General features: G+C 34.8%; 1 protein-coding gene across 1 annotated transcript; it reads left to right on the forward strand.

The window, feature by feature from the left end:
* The first annotated feature begins 9,425 nt into the window (after nucleotides 1-9,425).
* LOC148199426 (uncharacterized protein At5g19025-like) lies at nucleotides 9,426-10,552 on the forward strand. The gene is made up of 2 exons (XM_088114149.1): nucleotides 9,426-9,689; nucleotides 9,985-10,552. Exons 1-2 carry the CDS (start codon nucleotides 9,604-9,606, stop codon nucleotides 10,490-10,492), a joined length of 594 nt encoding a protein of 197 aa, XP_087970275.1. The 5' UTR covers nucleotides 9,426-9,603; the 3' UTR covers nucleotides 10,493-10,552.
* The last annotated feature ends 1,562 nt before the right edge of the window (nucleotides 10,553-12,114 follow it).

Genomic DNA, 12,114 nt, shown 5'->3' on the forward strand with positions numbered 1-12,114 from the left:
ATTGCATATAGGTCATTCTAACTTCATATCAATGGTTCTAACAGCTTTAATACATCAATTTGGACTTGTTTAAACTTCCAAATATCACAAAATCATAGCAGAACGAAATTTGACCTGTAATGACTCAATTAGGTACTTTTTACTACATTTTTTAAGGTTTTAAGTAGTGTCATTTTGAGTTTTAGGGAATTTTTTGCTTATGACCACTTTCCTACCATCATTTCACTACTTTAGACTTGTTAGGATGTTAACATTACTTAAAATTACTCTACTTTTGGTGAATTGGCAATTTGTCACCTTTTAAGTGAACTTTTTAGGTTGAAACTACTCAAACTTTGAGTTTTAGGTACTTGTTTGCTTTTGAGTAGTTTCCTATCTTCACTTGACTAATTTAGACTTATTAGGATATTAACATTAGTTAAAATTAGTCTACTTTAGGTGAATTGCAAATTTCTCACCTTTTTAGTAGACTTTTTTAGGTTCTAACTACTCAAAATTTCAGTTTTAGGTACTTGTTTGCTTTTGAGTAGTTTCCTAGTGTCATTTCATTACTTTAGACTTGTTAGAATATTAACATTAGTTATTCTTAGTCTACTTTAGGTGAATTACCATTTTCTCACCCTTTTAGTACACTTTTTTGGGTTCTAACTACTCAAACTTTGAGTTTTAGGTAGTTTATTGCTTTTGAGTATTTTCCTAGCTTCATTTCACAACTTTATACTTGTTAGGATGTGTAGAATACACATTCTTAGGTTACCATAGGTGAATTCCTAATTTCTCACCTTTTTAGTACAAATTTTAGGTTTTAAGTACCCAAATTTTGATATTTAGCTACTTCATACAATTTGACATCTTTCTTAGCTTCATTTAAGTTCTTTAAGCTTGTTAGACTAAGAACATTACACATTGTTAGGTTAGTTTAGGTCAATTTCGAAATTGTCACCTATTTACAACACTTTTTAGGTTTTAAGTACTTTAATTTTGAGATTTGTGTACTACTTTGAAATTGACATGTTTCTTAGTTTCATTTAAGTACTTTAAAGTTGTTAGGATATGAAGATTGTACATTCTTAGGTTACTTTAGGTGAATTCCCATTTTTTCACCTATTTAGTACACTTTTTAGGTTTTAAGTAGCCAAATTTTGATATTTAGCTACTTGATACAATTTGACATCTTTCTTAGCTTCATTTGACTACTTTACTCTTGTTAGGATAAGAACATTGCACATTCTTAGGTTACTTTAGTGCAATTTGCAACTTTTGACCTTTCTAGTGCATCTTTCCGATTTTCATAAGCAGATTTTGATTTCTTTCCTATTTTCATTAGTTACCATAGTTTTCAATAGTCTTGTACCATTTAAAACATGTTTAGATAGTTACATTACAACTTCATCTGTTAGTTTAGAGAATTTTTCATGATTTGAGATTTCTAGCATAGTTTTAGGTTCTCAATAGTCAATTTTTGAGTTTTTGTAGAGAGGTAGGTTTTAGGTTGTTTCTTAACTTGCTTTTAACATTTAAAACTTGTTTACAAAGCTGTAGTGCATTTTACTGCACTGCAATTAGTGTAGTCCTCATTTCTATACTAGTTTGAGTGTACTTTTAGGCTTTCTTTAGTGAGTTTTAGAATCTCTTAGAATTAGTGACTTTTGAAGTGCTCTTAGTTTTCTTTAGACATTTAAGACTTTATTAGGAAGTTTCTTTACAAGTTTGTTTCTGTTTTAGTTTAGTTCTTACTTTTACCTTGTTTAGCCTAGTTTTAGAGTGCTTTGGTAGGTTTTGAGTATTGAATTCTTGAAGATTTTAATTTTTAAGTTGATTTATAGCTTTCTTTAGTCATTCAAAATTTGTTTAAATGGATTTTACCTCTGTTTTTGAATGATTTTTATAGATTTATTTTTGAATTGATCTTAATAGCAGTTAAGTATCTCAAAATAAACTTTCATTCTCTTATTAAATAGTCCAAACAAATTAACAAATAGCTTTAACCCCATTACCCAAATATGATACATTCATGCATCAGTATTTAACATTCCTACATATTAACTTAGTCCTCAAAATCACATGCTCATGACCATATTACAAAAACTTCTCTGCATCTTTATTTCCTAAATATCCCTTGCAACTACAACATTTGCACTACTTGGTTACATTTAATCTTATCAGCACAATAACTAAGAGTATAACTAAATTCAATAATCACCAGCCATCATACAATATTCTAAACTCAAAAGATACAAATTTGATTTTTAGTTTCGTCCAACTCAAACCAGATTTCATCCATTACGTTTAATCCAAACAAGAAATTAAGAGCTCTCCATACCTGGAAAATGTGTTTGCCCTCTCCGCAAAATGTTTCCTCCAAACTCCGTAACCTCACCCGTCTCGCACTCAACCCGAAATGCTTCCTAGCTTGCACTTGCACCTTTCTTTACTCTTTAGTTTCTACAATCACTTGCATTAGTCTATTTCTAACCCTCTCTTCATGATTGAACTCCAATAGAGCCTCCCAACCCACCACGTTGCGATATACAGCCCAAAACCACACTGGCAGCTGGGACAGGGATGACTGCAAATCACTCCTCCAAGGTTTCGTGCTTAGGATTGATGCAAAGGACAAGGGTTTTGTGGGCGAAGGGTTTCGAGCAAAGGGGGAAGGGGGTTTTCGTGGCCAGCTTTGAGAGGAGACGAAGATTATTACTTTGGTGCGAAATGAATTTGAGAATGGGAATATCTTATTTTTGGCCCTAATTAATCGAACACATTACCGACGGCTCACAAGCCTTCGGAAAACGTTATTTACCGACGGTCTAAAGGCCTTCGGTAATTAACGCATTTCTTGTAGTGAGCCACAAACCCCAACTCCCAAACAAGGTCAAAAATAATTGGAAATACTACTCCACTTCGATTCGGAAGCAAGAACTCTGATATCCCTACCAATATATACAAGCTACAAAAATGTTCTATTGGAAAATTTTCATGTTCCTCTAACAAAAAGTCATATACCATGCTCACATCTACTTTCCCCTCAAGGAAGTACTCCCTACAAACACTACGATACCCAACTTTATTTAAATCTATCACTTCACCAACAATAGGCAACCCTAACGACAGACAGACATCAAATTCAGTAAACTTAATAACTTTGCCCCCAAAATAAAACCCACTCATGTTATCTACCCATTGACCACATAACTTAGATAACAAATTCCTACCTATCTTAATACAACTTGGCAAGTATAACAACCAACCAAAAACACTCTTCTCAATGTAACCCTTCTGCTCAATAGTCAACCGTTCGTTCAAAAGACCTATCATCTTGGTTTTGCAGTAGTGTCTAAACACTAACTGCATACGAAGTCATGCTTACTAATTAAATACAGTCAAACAACAAATCTATGGAAATCAAATACAATCCTACGTACCTTCTTCCTTCTATCACGTCCTTTACTTTGTTCACCAAGTTCCTCCATCACACTACACCAACACAAAAAGTGAAATTACATTACACCAATACAATCAAGTAAAAGAACAAAATGGAAATGATAACAAACATTGTGAGCATTTGTTAAAAGACAACCAAAAAGAGAACAAAAAAATAATAGTAATTTATTAATTCATATCATTCGTGCCACATAAAAATACATTTTGTAAGACTCGTGGTACAGGAACAGAACTGGTACCTAAGGCAAATTAACTTGGTACCTGGGTTCAAGTTTTAGCACACCGAGGCCAACTACGACCACCACACTAATTTTGGGGTGGCTTGTTTATTTTCCCTCATTTGATCTACTTCTAAGTAATCTGGGAACAATTTCTTAACATTTTTTTAACAAATTCGTGCCACATAAAAATACATTTTCTAACACTCATGGTACAGGAACAGAACTGGTACCTTAGGCAAAATAAGTGGGTACCTGGGTTCCAGTTTTTGCACAGCAAGGCCAACTACGTCCACCACTCTCATTTTGGGGTGCCTTGTTTGTTTTCCCTCGTTTCAGCTACTTTTAAGTAATCTGGGAACAATTTCTTAACATTTTATTAACAAATTCGTGTCACATAAAAATACATTTTCTAGGACCCTGGGTTCACCAACATAACTGGTAACAAAGCCGAATGAAGTGGGTAATTGGGTTCAAGTTTTTTCACAGCAAGGCCAATTAGGTTCACCACTCTCATTTTGAGGTGGCTTGTTTTTTTTTCACAGCAAGGCAACTAGGTCCATGACTACCAATCCAACAAAATTACAACAACAATGTAAGATTAACCAAACAACATCTATACAAATCAGTAACACAACAAAATCCACTTGGGAGACATTTCATACATAACCAAAACCATCCACAAACAACATCATGCATGTATTAAACCTTCATTCCACTGAAATAAAAAAAAAAACGAACCTTGAGTGAACACGAGGTGTGGCGGTTGGAACACAGACGAAGAAAAAGGTGTGGGTGGGACTGACAACCCGGAAAACCCCTCTTTTTGGTCCACCGAACAGTCCACACTCCGGCGACACTCCGGCGATGCTCCGGCGGCACTCCGGGACAGGGACGGAAGCAGGTGGGACGAAGCGAGACCTTGAACGCGCCCCTAGTTCGCTGGGCCGGACTGGACGGAAGACGATGCCGTCTTCGCTTCGTTGGCCAACGTCGGAGCTGCGGCGGCCGTGAATCGGAACCGGCTGGAGGGGTTGAATAGCTCCGACACGGCCTTCAACGTTGTCCGGTGGCACTCCGGCAAGCACTCGGTCGGACCTCTCTCTCTCGAACTCCCTTTCTCCAACTCTCTCGGCCTCTCTCTCTAGGTCACAGTCTCCCTCTCAACGTTCGCGCTTCTCTCTCTACAATCTTCCAAATGAATTTGAAATTTGAAACGCCAACTTCAAAACCCTGCCCGCCCCCTTTCCACGTCAGATTTCATTTGGTTTTTCATTTTTCACGTGGACCACTCACATTTAGACACGTGTCCCGTGTCTAAATGTTGTCAAAAGAGGTTGTTCAAGTATCATTTTCCTAAATCATTTTCTTGTTTTCCAATGTCTAACATCTGTCATTTTCTATCCCATAAAATCAATTCAAATAGGACCATCAACAGGTTTTTCAACCATTTCCATTTTTTAAAAGTGTCCAGCATGCTTGATTTCTAACACACAAAATATTCTGAAAATGGCTACTGTTTTCTGCACCCCGTATTTTCTCGCTGCTTCTCATAATTTTAAAATACCAATTATACCATAAAATAAATAACAGTAGTGTTTTTTTTTCAATTTAAATTTTAATTGTACAATCCATAAATCTTTCAAATTATACAATTCAGAAATAAAAAATATTATATTTTTATGTTTTAAACGCTTCAATCTAGAATGTAAAATTAGAATTCCTAAATATAAATTTTATAATATATTTTAGAGTTTACAATCTCAAAATATAAAATTTGTATTTTGGATTATAGAGATGTGAATTTTAAAATCCATTCAAAGTTATACAATTCGGAATATAAAATTTTACATTACAAATTATATAATCTAAAATAAATATATATATAAAATCCAAAATAGTAATTTTTACAAAATCTTCGGAATTATACATATCACAACACATTTTACAATGCCGAATATAAAAATTTCCATTTGATTACATTTCATAAATTCAGGGTTGGTCATTTAAACAATTGGTTTAAACTCTGATTTTCTCAGTTTTTGACTGAAATTGATGGAAAGGTGGATTTGATTCAAATTGAATGATTTTGATATGCAGAACTTAGTAGAATTCATAAACCCAAGTAGCAAGTATAAAGAAGTGAATCCTTGATGAGTTTGTGATGCTTAGCTAAAGTATGGCGACCAACAGACTGATAATCAAAGGGGCAATCGTGTTTGCAAAATAGCAGTGCATTCAACAAAAGAGGTTCTCACATTTCAATACATTTGAACACGTCTCTGGCAAGTAGCAATTCTGCTGGGACCTGCCTATGCCCGTGGCCTTGGATCTAGCTATACATAGTTTTTTTTAAGTCTTTATTAAAGTTCTTTGATAGTTGTTTCATGCTGTAATGGTGTCTTCCATTCGCAAAGGGACAAAACTTCTATGGATGAAGATGAAAACGATGAAGATGAAAACTCAAGAAGGAGAAGAGACAACGGTCCAAACAACCTCTCTCCAACCCCTAGACAATTTCTAGTCATGGTAATCAAAAAAGATATTAAAACCTTGGTTAAAACATGTTTAAATATTTAATTTCACGTATAAGGCCTGATATTCTCATTAGACAAATTGACATAACTTATTGGACAACTTGACCTTGTTCACTACATGACTTAGTCTTGTTAGTTAAACAAATTGGACCAAATTAATTGTGCTTGAAGAATCTATTTGAATTAAAACTTATAATCATTTATATACATTCTTCAACTTTATGAAATTTTCACTTATTTACAGAATATTCCACAAATAAAGTTCAAATACTTCTTTTTTCAAAATTATTTAATAAATTTTTAATTATTTGAAAAGTTAATAATAAAAATACTATTAAAAGTTAAAAATAAAGTTAATAAAAATAATGATAATAACAATTATGGTAAGTGAAACTTTATTAACTAATATTAAAAAAATCAATGTAGATTCTAATATATAAATCGATTATAAATTTTTATTAATAATAAAAAAAATAATAATAATAACTTTTAATTTGTAAAATAACTTTTAATTTATTTAATATAATAATTAACTATTCTTTGTTTTTAAATTGAATTATTATTTAATTATTTTTTAATTGTGTTCAAACATTAAAGTTATAATTCCACATAACACATGCTTTGAAATAATGTACACATTATGTGAACCAAGTAGTTTTCATTATGGTTTAATATCCAATTTTGTTTCCACTTTGGTTCGGAAATCTCAAGTTAGTCCCTTTTTAGAAATGTAAGTGCAATGGATCCTTACTTGTAATTATTTGAGTCTAATGAGTCCCTTCCGTTAAATAGAAGGAAACGGAGTTAGTGGGCTGATGATGTGGCAGTTGTCATTGGTGAGGTGTCAAGACGCAATTGTGTGCGTGATTACGTGGTGTTAGGGTTCCCATTTGCTAATGAAGCGGAGGCAATCCTACTTGGTTTCCAACATTACCTGGTGATGCTAGGAACAACTGTACTGATTCCCAGCTCTCTTGTTCCTCAGATGGGAGGAGGAAATGTAAGAACCTGCTGGATGCTCTTTGATGAAAGGGTCGCACCTCCCAACAAAAGTTGTGCATAAAAGAATGCAGTATAGACTAGGAAGTGACTCCTAGGTCGTCTCACAAGGACCAATATTGCGGTTCAGTCTCAGATCACACACGGAAAAAGGGGGGTTTTGTGATTTTTTTTTTTTGGTTGCGGTAAAATTAAATTAACTAGAAATTAAATAAAACACGACCGAATATAATTGAAAGCATTAAAGTGCATGAAAACTTTTAAAGAAAACAATACAATAGATAAATATTCAAACACAATTCACCACCAAAAAGAAGAAAATCATTTCAACATATAATATAAAATATTTTAAGGTAAAAGAAATAAAAGAAAATAAACTTCTCTACCATTAACTGTGGCCCAAACATCTATCAAGAGAATTCAAAATTTGCAAATGCTTCTAAAAAAAAACTCCTTGACCGTGCACTTTCATGTGTTCATTTCAAAGAAAATTAAAACAGGTCAAATGCTTTCTTTGGTTACTCCTTGGCCGTGGCAATTCTATGAGTTGCATCCAACAAAATATTAAAACAATGGTAATGCTCTTCCTTACGTGAATGGTGCACTACCACATCTATCTTATTTTAATCACCACATGCTCCACCTATTACCAAAAAGCAATTGAAAAGACTTTGCTTATACCTATCACCGTACACCTACCACATCTAATCACTTCTTCATTCTCAAACAAGAAAAACAATTGTCTTTTCTTCCAGCCGTGAATCACCATGTGCTTCCACTACCTAGGCTTTGTCCTTCCAGCCACCACTCTCCCAAGCCGAGAATCACCTTAAAGTAATGAATGAGAACCATGCAAAATTCAAAAGCCGAAACCCCACTCCCTTCTTCCTTCTTAAAACCGTGACACCTACTCAAGTCTACTCTTCACTTTCATTTTTTTATTCATCATGACATGTGTCCTACTTCTAGATGATCCCTTTTTCTAAATTTTAATTCAATGATGTGCTTTTCATTACCACTCCCTGTCACCTTACTACACTCATCATTTCCAAGACTTATTCCTCTCTAAAAGCAATTAATCATTTATCATATTCTTTTCACTACAACCATTATTAAGTGCAGCCGTGTAGAAGTGACAGAGTTCATGGAATAAAACAAAGATACAAGAAACAAACGAAACATTAAATGCAATTCAAAGTGAAATGGCATTAGATGAAAGCGTTAACAGCAAATGAACAACGCTACTTCGGTTAATGCTTTCCAAGGTGTAAAATAATACTAAAATGATTCTTGGTTCAAGCATTAAAGATACAAACAAAAACTCTGGAAACTGTACTCAATAAAATTCAACCAAAAGCTTCTTCTCTGTGGCAGCTGCACGCACCCCCCTGCTCGTTGCCCTCAAACCAGTTTTCTCTCCAAGAATTCCAGCCAAAATAATCACTCCGTGAGGGTGGCGGCTTCCACGCACGTCCCCCTTTTTCCAAGCCAAAAAACGTGAACTTAAAATGTCCTCTTCCTAGGTTGCAGCAGGGGTCCAGGTGCTGGACGTTCTTCTGGACCAGCCCGTGACACCATATTCTTCTCCAAGCACCTCCCTTTTTGCTGCCAGCGTGTGGGCCAGGTGTGCTGAACGCTTCTTCCTTCAAGGATGAGGCTGTAGTGTGCTTCCTGGACGCTAGACAAATGTGGGATGTGGAAGCTGCTGGACTTTTTTTGTTCTCCCCGTGCACACCCAAGGCTGCTGGGAATTGAAGAAACATGTTGGGCCGTGGTGATTGCTGATGCTCTCTCCTTGGACGCGTGCTGCTACAATTGAAGGTCGTCGTGGACGTGTGTCCTCTCTTCGAAGCGTTTCCAGCCCAAAAGAACGTGGACGTGTTGCTGCTTCCAGAATGAAGATAGCTGGGCCTGCTGCTTGCTAGACGTCACCCCAACGTTCGTAGCCCGTGCTGGATGCCACGTGAAGTCCCTTGCTCAAGCTGGAAAAACCGAGAGCTTCCAAGCCTGCTGCTGCTTTTTTTTAGAAAGTCCATCTCCATGTGCAACTCCTAAAATGAAATCTGCACCTCCTTTGCATGTTGCAATAAAATCAACACTTTATTTTTTTATTGTCCTCCAAATGTCTCAAATGTTCCAAAATTTTCCCTGCAATTAATAATGCGAATAATTAGCTCAAATAATTCAAATTAATTAAAATTAGAATTTCTGATCAAATTAAGCACAATTAGTAAAAACGGAAAAATACCGGACGTTTTAACATAATTCCCTGATTAATTCTAGCACACTAAACTAAGTGAAGTGAATAAAATATTGACTCATCACTCTTCTCATTTCTTAGCTTCAAAATCTGTTTTCTAAAACTATTCTACATTTCTCCTCAGGAATTTCTCTTTCCAAAACATATGTTATTACAACTAAAAAGCAAAACAACTGGGAGATATTTTTCTCATATTCCTCATCTCTTTCAATTCCACACATTGCTCTATACATTGCGCTTTATTTTTTTCTTATTGTTTGTCTGAGCAATATTGTTTATTGCATTTTGACAACAAAAATCAAACACACTAAGTTTTGAAAAAGAGAGATAGAGGAACATTTTCTAAGAAAAAATGGTTTTATTTTTATTATTGTTCGCTCATAAATCTTATAGAGGTTGCAATTTGGCTTCCTTAGGAAGAGAAAGCAAAAGTGATTCAGACTCTACTGTTTGTGGCTGGCATAAACACCTTTTTTCAAACATTCTTTGGGACTCGTTTGCCTGCAGTTATTGGGGGATCCTACACCTTTGTGCCAACAACCATTTCAATCATTCTGGCAGGTCGCTACAGTGACATTGTGTGCAACTGCAAGCACCATAATCACAACAATGTGTGCAACTGCAAGCACTCTCCCTCGGCAACCTTGGACCTTCTCGTTCTGCTCCTCGTCCTCTTCCCAGGGGCCTTCCTCCTCTCCTCCTATTTCTCATACATCTTCCATTCCCTCTCCCTCCTCCTTCCCTCCCTCCCTCTCTCCTACCTCCTCCCCTTCTTCCTCTTTTTCGCCCTCTCCCTTGCCGCCGCCGACTTCTGCTGCGGCCCCCGATCCCGCCGCTGTCAGCGCTCCGGATGCAAGGGCCTCAAGAAGGCCATGGAGTTCGATTTGCAGATTCACCGCTTCGGCTCCGCTCCCTCCCCTGATGCCTCTGCTGAAATTGACCGCCTGCCCTGGAAGGGCGGCACCGAGGCCAACCCCGATTACGAGTGTCTCCGCTCTGAACTCCGCAAGATGGCTCCTCCAGTAGTAGATTAATATTTGTGATCACTGCCTCTGTCTTCTTTCTCGCACACGAACATGCCCTAATCTCCAACAAATCACCCCCAAATCATTTTATCCCCAATTTTTAATAAAACCCAATTTGAAAATGGTAACCCTAACACCACGTAAGCACGCACACAATTGCGTCTTGACACCTCACCAATGACAACAACCACATCATCAGTCCACTAACTCCGTTTCCTTCTATTTAACGGAAGGGACTCATTAGACTCAAATAATTACAAGTAAGGATCCATTGCACTTACATTTCTAAAAAGGGACTAACTAGAGATTTCCGAACCAAAGTGGGGACAAAATTGGGTATTAAACCTTTCATTAATCTCCATAGTTTTCTATCTTCCAAAGTAAGTTAGAAAAATGAGAAAACAACATACATGTCCACATTGATCAATACATGATGTGCTCTTTTTTATTTTATATATTTGTTGCTGCCTATCAACATAATATTATGCATAGATGTATGAATAAATTAATATATATATATATATATATATATATATATATATATATATATATATATATACTCTTAAAATTAATCAATAGCTTAATGTCTCTATGGACCACACTTTCATTTTCTTGTTTTCCAGTGTCTAACATCTGTCATTTTCTAACCCATAAAATCAGTTCAAAAAGGCCAATCAACATGTCTTTGGACCTTTTTCATATTTTTTAAGTCTAGCATGCTTGATTTTTTAACCCACAAAATATTCTAATAGAACAATGGCTATTGTTTTCTGCATTCGGTATTTTCTCGCTGCTTCTCCATAATTTTTAAATACCAATTACACCATAAAATAAATAAAAGTAGTGTTTTTTTCTTTAATTTAAGTTTTAACTGTACAATCCATAAATCTTTCAAATTATACAATTCAAAAATAAAAAATATTATATTTTTATGTTTTAAACGGTTCAATCCTGTAAAATTAACATTCTTAAAAGTACATTTCAAAATATAAATTTTTTATTTTGGATTATAAATAATTAAATTTTAAAATCAATTCAAAATTATACTATTCTGAATATAAAATTTTACATTACAAATTGTACCATCTAAAATAAAAAATAATATATATATATAATCTAAATTAGTAATTTTACAATACCTATGGAATTATACATGAACACATTTTACAATCCGAACATGAAATTTTTGATTTGATTCCATTCCTTAATTTGTTCATTTAAACAATTGGTTAGACTCTCACTTGATGACATTGATGATGAATTTGAATTCAAATCTAAGGAAGTGTAAACAAGTGAATCATTGATCAGTTTGGGATACTTTAGCTAAAGCCTCATGACCAACAGACTGATAATCAAAGGGGGCAATGTGTTTGTCAAAATAAATTAAAAATTATTTTGTAATCAATAACATTAAGTAGATGTTTAAGATATTGATAAGTGTACAAAGTGGAAAGTCTAAATATAGTTTTTGTAAGATACTCGTGCAATATTCGATAACTCTCATAATTCACAATTCAAATAGCCAACAAATTTAACAGAAACACAAAAATACTCATTTTTTATGTATTTTTCATTAAATGTGTGCAACAAAAAATTAACATAGAGTATTTACAATTATCAAAACTAGATTT

Source organism: Vigna umbellata, chromosome 4, assembly GCF_029865625.1.
Source record: "Vigna umbellata cultivar VRB3 chromosome 4, Vumbellata_1.0, whole genome shotgun sequence".
NCBI classification, from domain to species: Eukaryota; Viridiplantae; Streptophyta; class Magnoliopsida; order Fabales; family Fabaceae; genus Vigna; species Vigna umbellata.